Source organism: Globicephala melas, chromosome 8 (assembly GCF_963455315.2).
Source record: "Globicephala melas chromosome 8, mGloMel1.2, whole genome shotgun sequence".
NCBI classification, from domain to species: Eukaryota; Metazoa; Chordata; class Mammalia; order Artiodactyla; family Delphinidae; genus Globicephala; species Globicephala melas.
The window spans coordinates 27,049,759-27,063,535 of record NC_083321.1 but is presented as its reverse complement, the minus strand read 5'-3'; the positions used below and the strand labels follow the sequence as shown (position 1 = coordinate 27,063,535).

Genomic DNA, 13,777 nt, shown 5'->3' with positions numbered 1-13,777 from the left:
TAGGAAGACAAAGGACCTGTATGCAGAAAACTATAAGACACTGATGAAAGAAATTAAAGATGATACCAACAGATGGAGAGATATACCATGCTCTTGGATTGGAAGAATCAATATTGTGAAAATGACTATACTACCCAAAGCAATCTACAGATTCAATGCAATCCCTGTCAAATTACCGATGGCATTTTTTACAGAACTAGAACAAAAATCTTAAAATTTGTATGGAGACACAAAAGACACAGAATAGCCAAAGCAGTTTTGAGGGAAAAAAACAGAGCTGGAGGAATCAGACTCCCTGACTTCAGACTATACTACAAAGCTACAGTAATCAAGACAATAAGGTACTGGCACAAAAACAGAAATATAGATCAATGGAACAAGATAGAAAGCACAGAGATAATCCCACGCACCTATGGTCAACTAATCTATGACAAAGGAGGCAAGGATAACAATGGAGAAAAGACAGTCTCTTCAATAAGTGTTGCTGGGAAAACTGGACAGCTACATGTAAAAGAATGAAATTAGAACACTCCCTAACACCAAACACAAAAATAAACTCAAAATGGATTAAAGACCTAAATGTAAGACCGGACACTATAAAACTCTTAGAGGAAAATCTAGGAAGAACACTTTTTGAGACAAATCACAGCAAGATCTTTTTTGACCCACCTCCTAGAGTAATGGAAATAAAAACAAAAATAAACAAATGGACCTAATGAAACTTAAAAGCTTTTGCACAGCAAAGGAAACCAAAAACAAGACGAAAAGACAACCCTCAGATTGGGAGAAAAAAACAACCCAGTCCAAAAATGGGCAGAAGACCTAAACAGACATTTCTCCAAAGAAGACACACAGATGGCCAAGAAGCATATGAAAAGCTGCTCAACATCCCTAATTATTAGAGAAATGCAAATCAAAACTACAATGAGGCATCACCTCACACCAGTTAGAATGGGCATCATGAGAAAATCTACAAACAAAAAATGCTGGAGAGGGTGTGGAGAAAAGGGAACCCTCTTGCACTGTTGGTGGGAATGTAAATTGATACAGCCACTATGGAGAACAGTATGGAGGTTCCTTAAAAAACTAACAATAGAATTACCATATGATCCAGCAATCCCACTACTGGGCATATACCCAGAGAAAACCATAATTCAAAAAGACACATGCACCCCAATGTTCATTGCAGCACTATTTACAACAGCCAGGTCATGGAAGCAACCTAAATGCCCATCGACAGACCAATGGATAAAGCTGATGTGGTACATATATACAATGGAATATTACTCAGCCATAAAAAGGAACAAAGTTGGGTCATTTGTTGAGACGTGGATGGATCTAGCGACTGTCATACAGAGTGAAGTAAGTCAGAAAGAGAAAAACAAATATCGTATATTAATGCATATATGTGGAACCTAGAAAAATGGTACAGATGAACCAGTTTGCAGGGCAGAAATAGAGACACAGATGTAGAGAACAAATGTATGGACACCAAGGGGGGAAAGCAGTGTGAGGGTGGTGGTGGTGGTGTGATGAATTGGGCAATTTGGGTTGACATGTGTACACTGATGTGGATAAAATTGATGACTAATAAGGACCTGCTGTATAAAAAAATAAATAAAGTAAAATTCAAAAAAAACCGGAACAGGATCATTAAAAAAATTGTGATGTATAATATAAAGCTTTATCATATCAAATGCTTTCTAGAAAGGTTATTCTAGTTTACCATTCTACCAATATTATACGAAATTGCCTCTTTTCCTCACAGTCTTGCCAAAGCATCATCAATTTAATGAATGAAAAATAGTACCTTGTTGATATTTTAATTTACATTTCACTGGTTATCAAGAAGGTTTTTTTCAAAAATGTGAGTACACTCCATTTTATATATTAGAAACAGCATCTTTATTGTAATTATAAAACTTGGTTTGAGCATAAGTTAAAAAAATGAGTAGTTTCAATTTCAAGGAATTTAAACCACTAGATTAGTTCCAACTAAACATATCATGACACCTCAAGGAACTTTATAATGAATAACACCTACTTTACCAGGGAGAGATTGATAGTGAAGAGGAAAATAAATGATCTCAGGAATTGATTTAATAAGTCAAACAACAGAGCATCCCTCAGAGGTATGGAAAACAAAGATTATATTTCAAGGAACAGGGAGGGGGTTTAGTAACATTAACTTAACATGTCTCATTTTTATTATTTTACATGAACTTTAGTATATTCTCACAAACTGATTGCTTCAAGAAATAAAAACAAAACAACAAGCAAAGAAAAAATTCTTGAAAGGTAATAGAAATAACTTTGGGATCAAACTCATTTCTTATAAAATGGGAACCTTAGGGGAAAACATCCATATCTATAATTTTATGTAACAGATTAAGGTACAAAATTTGCATCTGCATAAGGTTTTATCTCACTGTGGTCCATGCCAAAGAGGCACCTGACAGGGAAAAATTTGATGTTATATATACTGTGTCTCCTAGAATAAAATTTTAGTCCATATTTATCATCAGGATAGAAGGCTTAATTAAGCTTTGGTATTTGTCCAGATTGCTATATCCCAATTTTGGATTCAGGACCTGCAAAACAAGTTGCCTCATTGTTATTAAAATATGGAACAAAACAAATGTTATTTGGAGACAGTATATTCTGTTCAACACAAAGATGGCAAATACTGTGGAGGATACAGAAAGTAAATGCAGAGCAGGGACACTCCTAAACTTTTTCTCCTCCTAACAAGGAAAAATATATACCCGTCTAGGAGTGTCTTTGGTAAGTAAGGATAACAGACAAAAGTGGGAAAGAAAAAACCAACCCCATAGGTCTTTACCCAAAATTCAAATGAAGCCAGCCTTCTCTGGAGTCTCCAAAAATTGTTTGGCTGCTATAAGCATTTGCAAAAGTATGTTGAAACTATATTTCAAATGAGTCTCAGCAGAATTAGCATTGAAGAGCTCACACCCTCCAGAAAGACTCCTCTGACCACGGTCTTTACCACCCGTTGCCAAGTGAGAGGGGACTTGGTTATGTCTCCAAATCACTGAAGTTAAAATGCACGCATCTAACAGCCATTCACCTGACTGCACCCACCACTGAGACGCTATGAATGCTATTGGGATAATTTCTCACTCTTGCCATTGGATTTGATTTAAGTAACTAGCATAGCTCCTGACATGCAGCAAGCCCACAATCACCATCTGTTGGATTAAACTAAATTCAGAGCTACAGGAACAGGTTCAATTTGAAATCTAGGCAGACTATTGTAAATATTTTAACAATGGCATTCAAGATAGGTTTCTATGACAGCCATTTCCTTTCTCCACAACAAGGAAGCGTGGAGCTTTCCTTAAATTTAACTAAATAGAGGGCTATAATTACTCTTTAGCCTCTACATATCTTACCTGAGCAATAACCGGATAGCCACAGACTTCATCTCCAGCCTTGGTCATAGACACTGCCAGCACCACGTCTGGGTTACTCACCAGGTGAAAGGTCCTTGGGAAAACAGGATTAGGCCCATTACAAAGCAGCATGACCAACTTAGAGCTCCCTCTGTGCCCCATATCTGTGTGTTGCCTCTTGTCTCCATACATACTCTGTGCTAATGGATGTGAAATCCTTTGGGTATTTCTCCCAACCATAAGCACAATGTTGAGGTTCCTCAGTGCAGAGTGCTGGAAGAACACTGAAGGAGAAAGGGGAGCTCCTGTTCTTTCTGGCTGCTGTCTGGGGTCAGTGTTTGGGAGTGAGGGTGTCCAGGGATGCTCTGTCCCAGCCACGTGCCCAGAATGCACGTGGTCCTTTAATACCCTCACAGCCCAGGCCTGGCCTGGTGATCAACTGCTTATGGCCCTCCCAACATGGACACCACGTGCTCCAGACCTTCTGCTGTACCAGCAGCCCCATACCTTTGCATCTCCACGTGCCCAGCAATAGCTGCACACCCACGTACGTTCCAGAGGGTTACTTCCTGCTTGCCCAGCAACCACAGAACAGATCTGGCCATGCAAACCAACACATTTCCCTGCCATCCAGTGGACAGCACCCATACTTCTTCCAATGAGCTCTGAACTCCAGCCTTAGGGAAGGGACCCAATCCCAAGTTTGTCCTCAACCCCCTCAGCCCTAGAGTACCGTATAGAGGTTTTTATTAAAAAAATCTGATAGTTACTCGTTTAGCATAGCTTAATAATTCTTTATGTTAAACATCCCTTGTTTAAATGACTGCCTGTTTTCTGTCTCCAGATTGTACCCAGACACTCTCCTCACCCGTTTTGCTGTTGTGAGAGGCAGTGTGGCAGAGTGATTAGGGGCATGGATGCTGGAGCCACAATGCCTGAGTTTAAATCTTGAGTATATCTCAAGACCTGCTTAACAACTCTCAGCCTCAGCTTCCTCATCTGTAAAATAGGATAATGGTGCATACCGCACAGGACTTTCAGCCTGAGAATATAATGAGCTAATGCATAAAAAATGTGTGGAATACTGTCTGGCTCATGGCACTTAGTATGAGCTATTATTATCGATTGTTGTGATTTTTTTTATAGCTTTCCCTCAAATTCTTCTTTTCTAAATGAGTATTCCCTAAAAGTCCAAGATATATATTGAATATTTTTAAGTTATCTTATATTGGAACTAAAATAATATATTAATATTGGAACTAAATTATCTATATCTATAGATAACTATCTATATATCTATATCTAGATCTATATCTATATAGATATATCTATATCTATAAAAATAATATATTAATATTGGAACTAAATTATCTATATCTCTATAGATAACTATTTATATCTATATAGATATATCTATATCTATATAGATATCTATATAGATATATCTATATCTATGAAAATAATATATTAATATTGGAACTAAATTATCTATATCTATATAGATAACTATCTATATAGATATAGATATATCTATATATATAGATATATCTATATCTATAAGATAACTAAGTTATCTTATATTGGAACTAAAATAATATATTAATATTGGAACTAAATTATCTTATATTGGAACTAAAATAATATAATAATATTGGAACTAAAATAATAATTTTTGACTGAAAAAAAAAGAAAGCAAAGTACAGAGCTAAAACCCTCAAGTTCTTTCCCGTATATCACTTAAAAGCAAGAATAGACCAAACATTCAAGGATATTGTCTGCATAGAAAAAGCCAGTTCTTTATGTCTGTCAACATAGTTACATTACAGACCAGCAGTGGCATTCCTGCTGTGGAAAATATAACTAGTCCTGAATATAAAATTTAATGATGTGGGAGTGGAGGAAAGGGGAGAAAGCGGGGGTGGGGGAGATCTGTGATAAGAGTAATGTATTTTTCCTTTCAAGACAAAAAATTCTAGATATCTAATTTAAATCTCTGAACATAAAACAAAATATCCTCATTGTAAAGCATTTACAAAATACTAGAAAATATAGTAAAAATTAAAACAGAATTTGAAACATCGTTTATATTCCTAAGACAATCACTATTAATCTTACAATGTGTTTCTTCCTTCTAGTGTTAGTTAACGAAGTGTCAGTTTAAATCCAAAGTGGGTATTCAATTTTATCAAATACCTTTTTAGCATTTATCAAGTCTGTGCACAGCACGAGAGCTGGTATTCAATATTGTTCATCTCCGTAGCCTCAGCATGTGGCATAGTTTGCATCTTGCATTTTTACTGGCACTCAGTAGTAGTCAGATGAATGAATGATTGTATATTTCCTGCAACAACTTACTGAGGTGCCTAGATTAGTTGCCTAGCTTTCTCTGTTTTTGCTGCCTAGAATAGATGTAGCAACTTCTCCCATGCTTCAGTGTCATGCTCAGCCATGATAGTGTTGACTTTTCTTTTCCTTTTTGGACTGTCAATTGTCACTTGCCTATCGCAGGAGTGCTTACATTCTTCATGAAGCCTGAGCTTTTAGACTTCTACATAAAGCCCACTACGTGCCAAACGGCAGTGTGAGAACGGACTCTGCATCCCAGAAATATCCCAGCACGACAGCACAGCCTCTTCTACTAACCCACAGTGTGAGTGCATACAAGTCACTTCATCTTCTTGAGCCTCAGTTTACCTAGCTTTAGAATCAGGTGACTAAGACTAGAAAAATTTCAAAATCTCTTTCAGCTCTGAATTCCACGACACTGTATTTTCCCTTTTATAATTTTGAAACTTGTTGAAGGGGATTTTTTTCCCTGAGCATTTTTTTCATATTTCCCTTTTGAGACCAAATGATTAATTCAGATTGTGCCAGGGTTGAAAATAGGAGAAAGATACCAGTTTATCTCAAAAGTTGACGTGGACCATTTTTCTGTGTGGCTAGAAACCAAGTAAGTGTGTCTTTGGTAAGCTCCTACTGCCCGCCAGTGCCCCCTTGCTCTTATACTGCTTGCTTATACTACACTCCTAGACCATGTGCTCTCCCAGCTAGGTCTTGTTCTCATAGTCAAACTTTCCCTTACGAGGTTTTGCTTATAATTGCTTAAGATATCAGATTTTCTAGTTATTCTCTATTTTAAATAGAAGGCCAAAATGAAAAAGTAATTCAAGACCCAAAGGACTGAATGAAAGGACTAATGGTAGAAAATTCTAGGCACAGTGATAGCACTTGGCACCTCCCGTCATGCTGGCAGTGAGCTACTGGGCTTCTGCTCTATTGACACAAATTCTGATTGGGAAGTTGCCTCAATAAATGCTAATTTACTGCCTGGGAAAAATATGGAAGATCAAAAGACTATGGTTCACATAAATGGAATTTTCTACAGGTTTCTGCTACGTAGTGTAACCCAAGGTTCTCCAGGCCTCACCAGCTTATCAGAACAAATGGGTTTCAACACCCAATTACACGAAAAAGAAAAATGTCAAGGGAAAATGTAGAAGAAAGCTTAGAATTACTGTCACTATACAGACATTTCTGCCATGGGACATAAGTTCCTCTGAATAATGCCCACATCTAATCATCAAGACTTCTGCAAAAGCTCTCCTGCCCAAGTGTCTGTGGGAGTCCCTAAACGGTGACCCATGTGTTCAGGAGCGAACCCTGTCCCACTGCCCCTCCCCCTCACGGCTCCACCTCTTCTCTCTGGACCCTACAGTTTCCAGCCAGCGATCAGTCAATACCACCATCTCCCTCCAACTGTCCCTCTCTTCTATGGCTTGACATGGGAAAGCCTCAATACGACAACATTGCAGAGCGTTCTGGAAAGTGGAAGGAAATCGGAAGAGACCATCCTCTTTGGCGTTACATGTGGTTAGATTTTCCAAAGCAGTAAGGGAGTGCCTAGAGTTTTAGGCGAGCTTCCCTTTGTTTTTACTTAAACAGCCTTCCTGTCCTCCTGATTTCCCCACAGCACTTAGGGTGAAAACCAAAAGCAGTACAGACACTGAGCGGGACTCAGAACTTGCTCTCTCTTCTGATGACCAAGTGTTCCTGAGTTAAACTTATCAAGTGTGGCTGTCTAGTGCCTGGGGTCACTCCTCTCATTCCCCACGAGTGTCCACCCTATAGCCCTTCAGCCATACTCGAATTCCAACTTAGGCTCAAGCGGGACCTCTACTATAATACAGAAAGCCAAGGCAGTAAGATGTAGCTCTAAATTCCAGAAATGTTAGAGATGGGGTAGCACTAGCTTCGTGGGCAGGAATTTTTATGTTTTGTTCTTTGCTAAAGCACCGGCACCTAAAACACTGCCCTTGATAATCTTCTGCAGCTAAATGAATGGATTCTGGTTCCACAAAGCAAACCGTTCGCAGGGCCAAAAGCCTGCTTCTTAGCTCCCCTGTCGCAAAGTCAGCTTAGCTAGGATAAATGGGGCAAAAGAACACGTTCACCAGGTCTGTCTACAGGTTGGCTTTTCAGCTGTCTCTGAAACAAGGCTGCATGTGTTCCTTGCTGGCAGCTCTAAATCTCAGACAGTGAGCAGAGGAAGGCTAGCTCCTTTCCTGTCCATGCTGGGCCCTCTGCTGCCGCCTGCTGAAGATTATACAGTCTCTCTCAAAACAGCGATCCCCTAAGCCTTTTGCATCACACATCTTCACAGCTCTTTCCCAGAAAAAGAAAAAAAAAAGTATTACACAGATACACAAACACATTTTCTATAGTATTTCAAGAGACTGAAGAGGGCCCTGGAGCCCCACCATATAACACTAATGGTAGACTTTGAAGCAAACCATCTAAAAACCAAGGAGTTGTCATCTCTCTTGTTAAAGAAATTTCAAGCATGCACAAAACCAGAGAGAAATGTATAAGAAACCGCTACAGACACAACAGTTATCAACATTCTGCCATGCCTGTTTCATCCCCTCCCCCTGTCCCCATTAAAAAAATTTTTGCTTTGCTAGAATATTTTAAAACAAAGCTGAGATCTCTCTTAATTTTCTCTGTAAATACTACAATATACATCCAAGTGATCAGGACTTTTTTTAAACATAGCCATTAAACCATTATGACACCCAACAAAATTAACAAGACTTCCTTCATGTCATCTGGTACCCAGACTATTTTAAATTTCTTCTGATTGTCTCAGAATTAACCTTTTGACAGTGGTGGGCTTCAAGCTAGATCCAAACAAGGGCCAGCCATTGCACTGGGTTGATTTATCTGATTAGGGTAAGAATTCAATTCGATTTCACTGTGTGAGTGGAAGCCACATCAGTTGGTTATATGATGGAAGTAGGGGAGAGAGGGAAGGCATGCATGTGGGGCGGCGCAGAAGACTGTGTTAATGAAAAGTACTGCAAATTTTTTAAAATGGGACTTTTTAGAATTCTTACTTGATTTTATGATGTTTTCAAATCACACAAATAAGTTAGATGAGAGTCTAGCTCTCTCTTAACCTCAATGGCCCATTAAAACTATGAACCTGGGGCTTCCCTGGTGGCGCAGTGGTTGAGGATCTGCCTGCTAATGCAGGGGACACGGGTTCGAGCCCTGGTCTGGGAGGATCCCACATGCTGCGGAGCAACTAGGCCCGTGAGCCACTACTGAGCCTGCGCGTCTGGAGCCTGTGCTCCGCAACAAGAGAGGCCGCGATAGTGAGAGGCCCGCGCACCGCGATGAAGAGTGGCCCCCGCTTGCCACAACTAGAGAAAGCCCTCGCACAGAAACGGAGACCCAACACAGAAAAAATAAATTAATTAATTAATAAACTCCTACCCCCAACATCTTCTTTAAAAAAAAAAACCAAAAAAACCCAACTATGAACCTAGTAGGCTAGAGTTCACGTTTCTTACCTGAAGCTGTAGCGGATGAGTTGTGTGTAGACTACTGAGCACTTACGTTTGACTTCACAATCTTTCTCTTCCTTGAGTAGGTTAAAAATATTATTGGCCACATTAAACAGAAAATCCAAAGTCCTCAAATATACCCCTGCCTGGTCTGTGGGGACCATGCTGGATCTCTTAGGCTCCTATTCACCCTTTGATATATTGAGGCCCAAATATAATGGGTTTACCTGCTGTCTTCCTTGTACCTCCAGTGTTGATGACTATCATCTGCTTTTTTCTCCACCAAAACAACCTCCATGCCTGAACGCAGGCTGGGGCCTTGCACCCCCAAGACTAGCTGAGGAGAAGCATAGCTTATAATTTGCCCATCTCTGTATTCAAACTGCTGGTGGCACACCTTCTGCAGTTTACTCTGTTTTGGAGAATGGCTGAGATAAAGAAAATCCCATTAGTGGCAGAAAATGTCCTGTGCACTGATGTGCTGGAGATAGCAAGTTCTGTGGGCAAGAGACCCGCCATGAACCAAATTCACTTATGATGCGGAAGCATTACCATCAGGACAGCAGCAATGTTACCTGCTTTGCACTGTCAAGCTGATGTAAAAAGTAGAATTCTGAGTTTATTTTATATTAGAAATAAATATTTATCCAAGAGAACGTGAGAAATTCATCAGCAAAGAAAAAATCCACTTGAGATAATTTAAAGGGAAAAAGAGGTAGGAGTAGGAACAGGGCAATGAATCAGAACAGAGAGAAATAAAGGAGTTCTGTTCAAATCATGATCATTTCTATCCTCTATCTACAGAATCCCTGGCAAACAGAATCCAATTCTCCAAGTTTTTGAATCTTCCCTAACAACTCATAAAATATCATAAACCAAAATAATGATACACTAATAAGTTAATTCAAAGGAATCTCATACTTAAATATCTCTTAAGGCATTAAGCAGACTTATTAAACCTTATTAAAAATCACAATGCATTGGCAATTAATTTGTAAATGTCTATTAAGTCTCTACTATGTGCATGGACTAATGCTAAGTGTTGAAGTGCTAAAACTGTTTAATTCATGTAAACTGCTACAACATTAAGTAAATGTATAAAGATTATGGAATAATACCAAGTACTATAGATTCCTGTCATTTCATTGGACATTGACCAGAGAAAAAATAAAGTTAAAAAGGAAGAAATTGCATTTTACTAATTTCTTAAAGACATCAAGGCATTTTACATGCTTATTCATAAGTTCATTTACACATTCATTCAACTAACATACAGGCTCTGTCCTAAGTTCTCAGGAGGCAAAGACGGATGAGCTTCCCTTTTAATAGAAAAGACACCAGTGAACGAGAAATTACATTACACAGCTAAAGTGAGAAGGTACTTGCCACCAGTACTTGTAAATACTTCAGTCAAAAACACAAGAAACACAAAAATGTGTGTGTTGATGTAAAGAGCAACTAACAGTAATGTAAATCTTCAGTAATATTTTTGCCCTAAAGTGAGTGAATCTAAGACCAGGTAGAAATCTCTAACAGGAATCCCTTGCAACTTTTTACCTGTATTTCTTCTCTGGTTCCACATTTTCAAAGAGCTCTTCTTCCATTTTCTTTGGAAGACTGTCATCTTCATCAAAGTTATGAGAAGTTTCCTGCCAGGCATACCTGAGAAGCGTGTGACAAGCCTTCATTCGGAGATGGGCTCTTGCATGTGAATCTCTATCAAGGTTCAGAAGGAAACAGAAGTCTAAGAAATCTGATTTATACTCACAGAATTTTCTCTGAGGTGTAGTCTGATAATATCCTGAATGATGCTGGTGGATCTGGAAGTCATATTTCCATAATGGTGCCTAACACTGCAAATTCACATCCTACTAATACACAATTTAGATTTTTTAATATAAAGCTGCAAATGAATCCTCAATCACATAATAAGCAGCATTCATCTTTGTTATATTTACTCAGGAAGAAAATGGGGTCATGTATTATATTTCAAAACTAAGATTAAGACTACTCAGTAGTTTTGGAAATTCATAACAAACGTGTAATGAGACTCTTGCCTACTCCATAAATGTGTCATAATTCTGTCTGGAACAGACAGCCTAGATTACTAGGTTTCATAAAATTTACTCATTAGACAATGTTAAGGAATCTTAATAACTTTTCCTCTCAATAGAAAAATCTAGAGAGACTCAAATAGCACCAGCACAAACGTGCCAGGTTTTGACAGAGAATAATACACAAAAACACTTAGAGTAAACAGTCATAGTTTGAATAACTGAGTCGGCCTTGTGGCCTCTTATTAAGATGAAATCGTGAATGGAAACATAACCACCATGCAGATCTGAATATATCAAATCCCCAGGCACTGTTTACGGTACACTTGCTTCCGTGGGATCATGACACAACTGAGGACTGCTCTGCTGAAGGCAGGATAAATACACAGGCAAGCATACTTCAGCACTCTAAATGTGCATATGTGTAAATAAAGTTCTCTGGGGGAGGCTGTGGTCACCAAGGTGCTTGCGGTAATTTGATGTAACTGCAAGCAATATCGAATTACCCAAATCTCCAGGGACAATTCCTGCGTTAGCAGAGCAGACCATACACTTTTCAAATGTAACAAAAGTATTACATGTGGATATGAAATTGGTGGGTAACAACAACAGCCTTATTCAGAGCTGCAGCACAAGCAGCTTCTGAAGACAAAAAGCTCATTAACAGTTAAAGAAACAACAGTGCCATCTTGTGTTGAAAATAAAAAGCACAGCTTTCCTACCAACTCAATTTCTTTCAGGGAAACAGACAAAAAAAAAAAAGTCATTCTTAGATATAACAAGATTCTTCCTCCAAATCCAGATGGGATTTTCTAACTTGGGATATCCATATACTCCTCGGCTCCCAAGCAAATGAAGGACAGTCAAGTTAGTTTTAGAACAGCCATTTAAAAATACATCTTGCTTTATTGATTCATGTCCATTCATTCATTCATATAACTAGTCATTATTTAATCATTCATTCCTTTAACTAATATTTCTTAAACATCTACTATATTGTAGGCACAGAGTTCTAAGTATTGGGGATAATAGTGGTGAACAAAACAGTTAAGTTCTCATGATTCACGGAGCTTACATTCTAGTGGGAAGAAGAGAGACAGTAGATAAGTAAATGAATAAACAAACAATGGATATCACAAGTGGAATAAAACAGGAAATTGTGATGGAAACTGGGTGAGGTGGGGTAGGGTCTACTTTACCAATGGAGTTATAGAAGGATAGACGTATTCTGAATTATTATTTCAACATTAAAATGGGCCGCTTTGTGAAATAGTGATCTCCCTGTTCCTAGGAGTATTCAAGGAGAGGCTGGATCAAACGAGCTTGCCTAGAATGTGCAGGAGATTCCTGCATTATGTTTTTTTTTTAATTGAGGTATAACTGACATATAACACTATATTAGCTTTGGGTATATAGCATAATGATTTGATATTTGTATATATTGCAAAATGATCCCCACAATATGTCTGGTTAACATCTATCCCTGCAGATAGTTCCAAAAATTGTTTTCTTGTAATGAAGACTTTTAAGATCTGCTCTCTTAGCAACTTTCAAATATGAAGTGCAGTATTATTAAGTCACCATGCTCCTGCATTATGTTTTGAGTGGACTCAAAGACTTTTAGCTCAAAGATTTCAGGCCTTGATGAAATCTATGAATCAGAACAAGAATCTTTGCTCTCAAAGATGCTCTTTCTTTTTTTTTTTACTTTCTATTTATTTTTTTCCAAGTGCAGTATAATAACTCAGAGGCTAGATACATTCTTTAGAAGAAGAACAAAAGGGAATGTTAGAAAAGTTTGTGGCCAATTCTCTAACAATTGAGGAAGATACAATATAGGTCAAATCACTCTTTCTGTAAAAGGCTTTCTGGTGCCTTTGTTAGTGTCAGGATGTAGGACCAGATGAACTACCCATCAAAATGAAGAAGTTTGATTCCTAACATAAAAGTTAATATTCTTGTAATTAAGGATAGAAACAGTTGTTTAAAACAGCTTGTATACCAATGATTAATGAAAATTAATTTGTATACAAATTAATTTTCAGTTATTGCAATGGTAATTGACTTGCTATTTTTGGTTTTATAATTTGGAAACTAATTCAATGATTCCTTCATTTATTCTGTAAATGATGACAAAAGTCAGTTATCCTGGTCTTCACACAACACGTGTGATAGAGTTTTTGCCCTCAAGGAATTCCCAAATTGGTGGTGGTTGGTGGGGTAGAGGGGAGGGAACTGATAAGTACATTGCTAGTACAGTCATTGTCATGATTGATTTCAATGATAAAGAATCCTTCCACAGACCGAGGACGGGGCAAGTCAGCTGGAGAGAAATGAATATGTGGTGAGAGGCCTGCAGCAGTGCATCAGTGGAGTAGGCCGCAGCCCAGAGACAGCTTGTAGCTGCCGAGCTAGAGCTTGGAGTTCATGTGGCACAAAGAAAAAGTGTGGAGTGGAGGTGGGC

General features: G+C 38.3%; 1 protein-coding gene across 2 annotated transcripts in view; it reads right to left on the bottom strand.

Moving 5' to 3' along the window:
• DCDC1 (doublecortin domain containing 1) overlaps window positions 1-13,777 on the bottom strand; it is a 470,602-nt gene that overhangs the window by 54,498 nt on the left and 402,327 nt on the right. For both annotated transcript variants that reach the window (XM_060303388.1, XM_060303390.1), the window contains 3 exons: window positions 10,817-10,975; window positions 9,487-9,687; window positions 3,414-3,507 (listed from right to left, as the gene is read on the bottom strand). In XM_060303388.1, coding sequence (XP_060159371.1) covers window positions 3,414-3,507; window positions 9,487-9,687; window positions 10,817-10,975 — 454 coding nt within the window. The remainder of the gene's footprint in view (window positions 1-3,413; window positions 3,508-9,486; window positions 9,688-10,816; window positions 10,976-13,777) is intronic.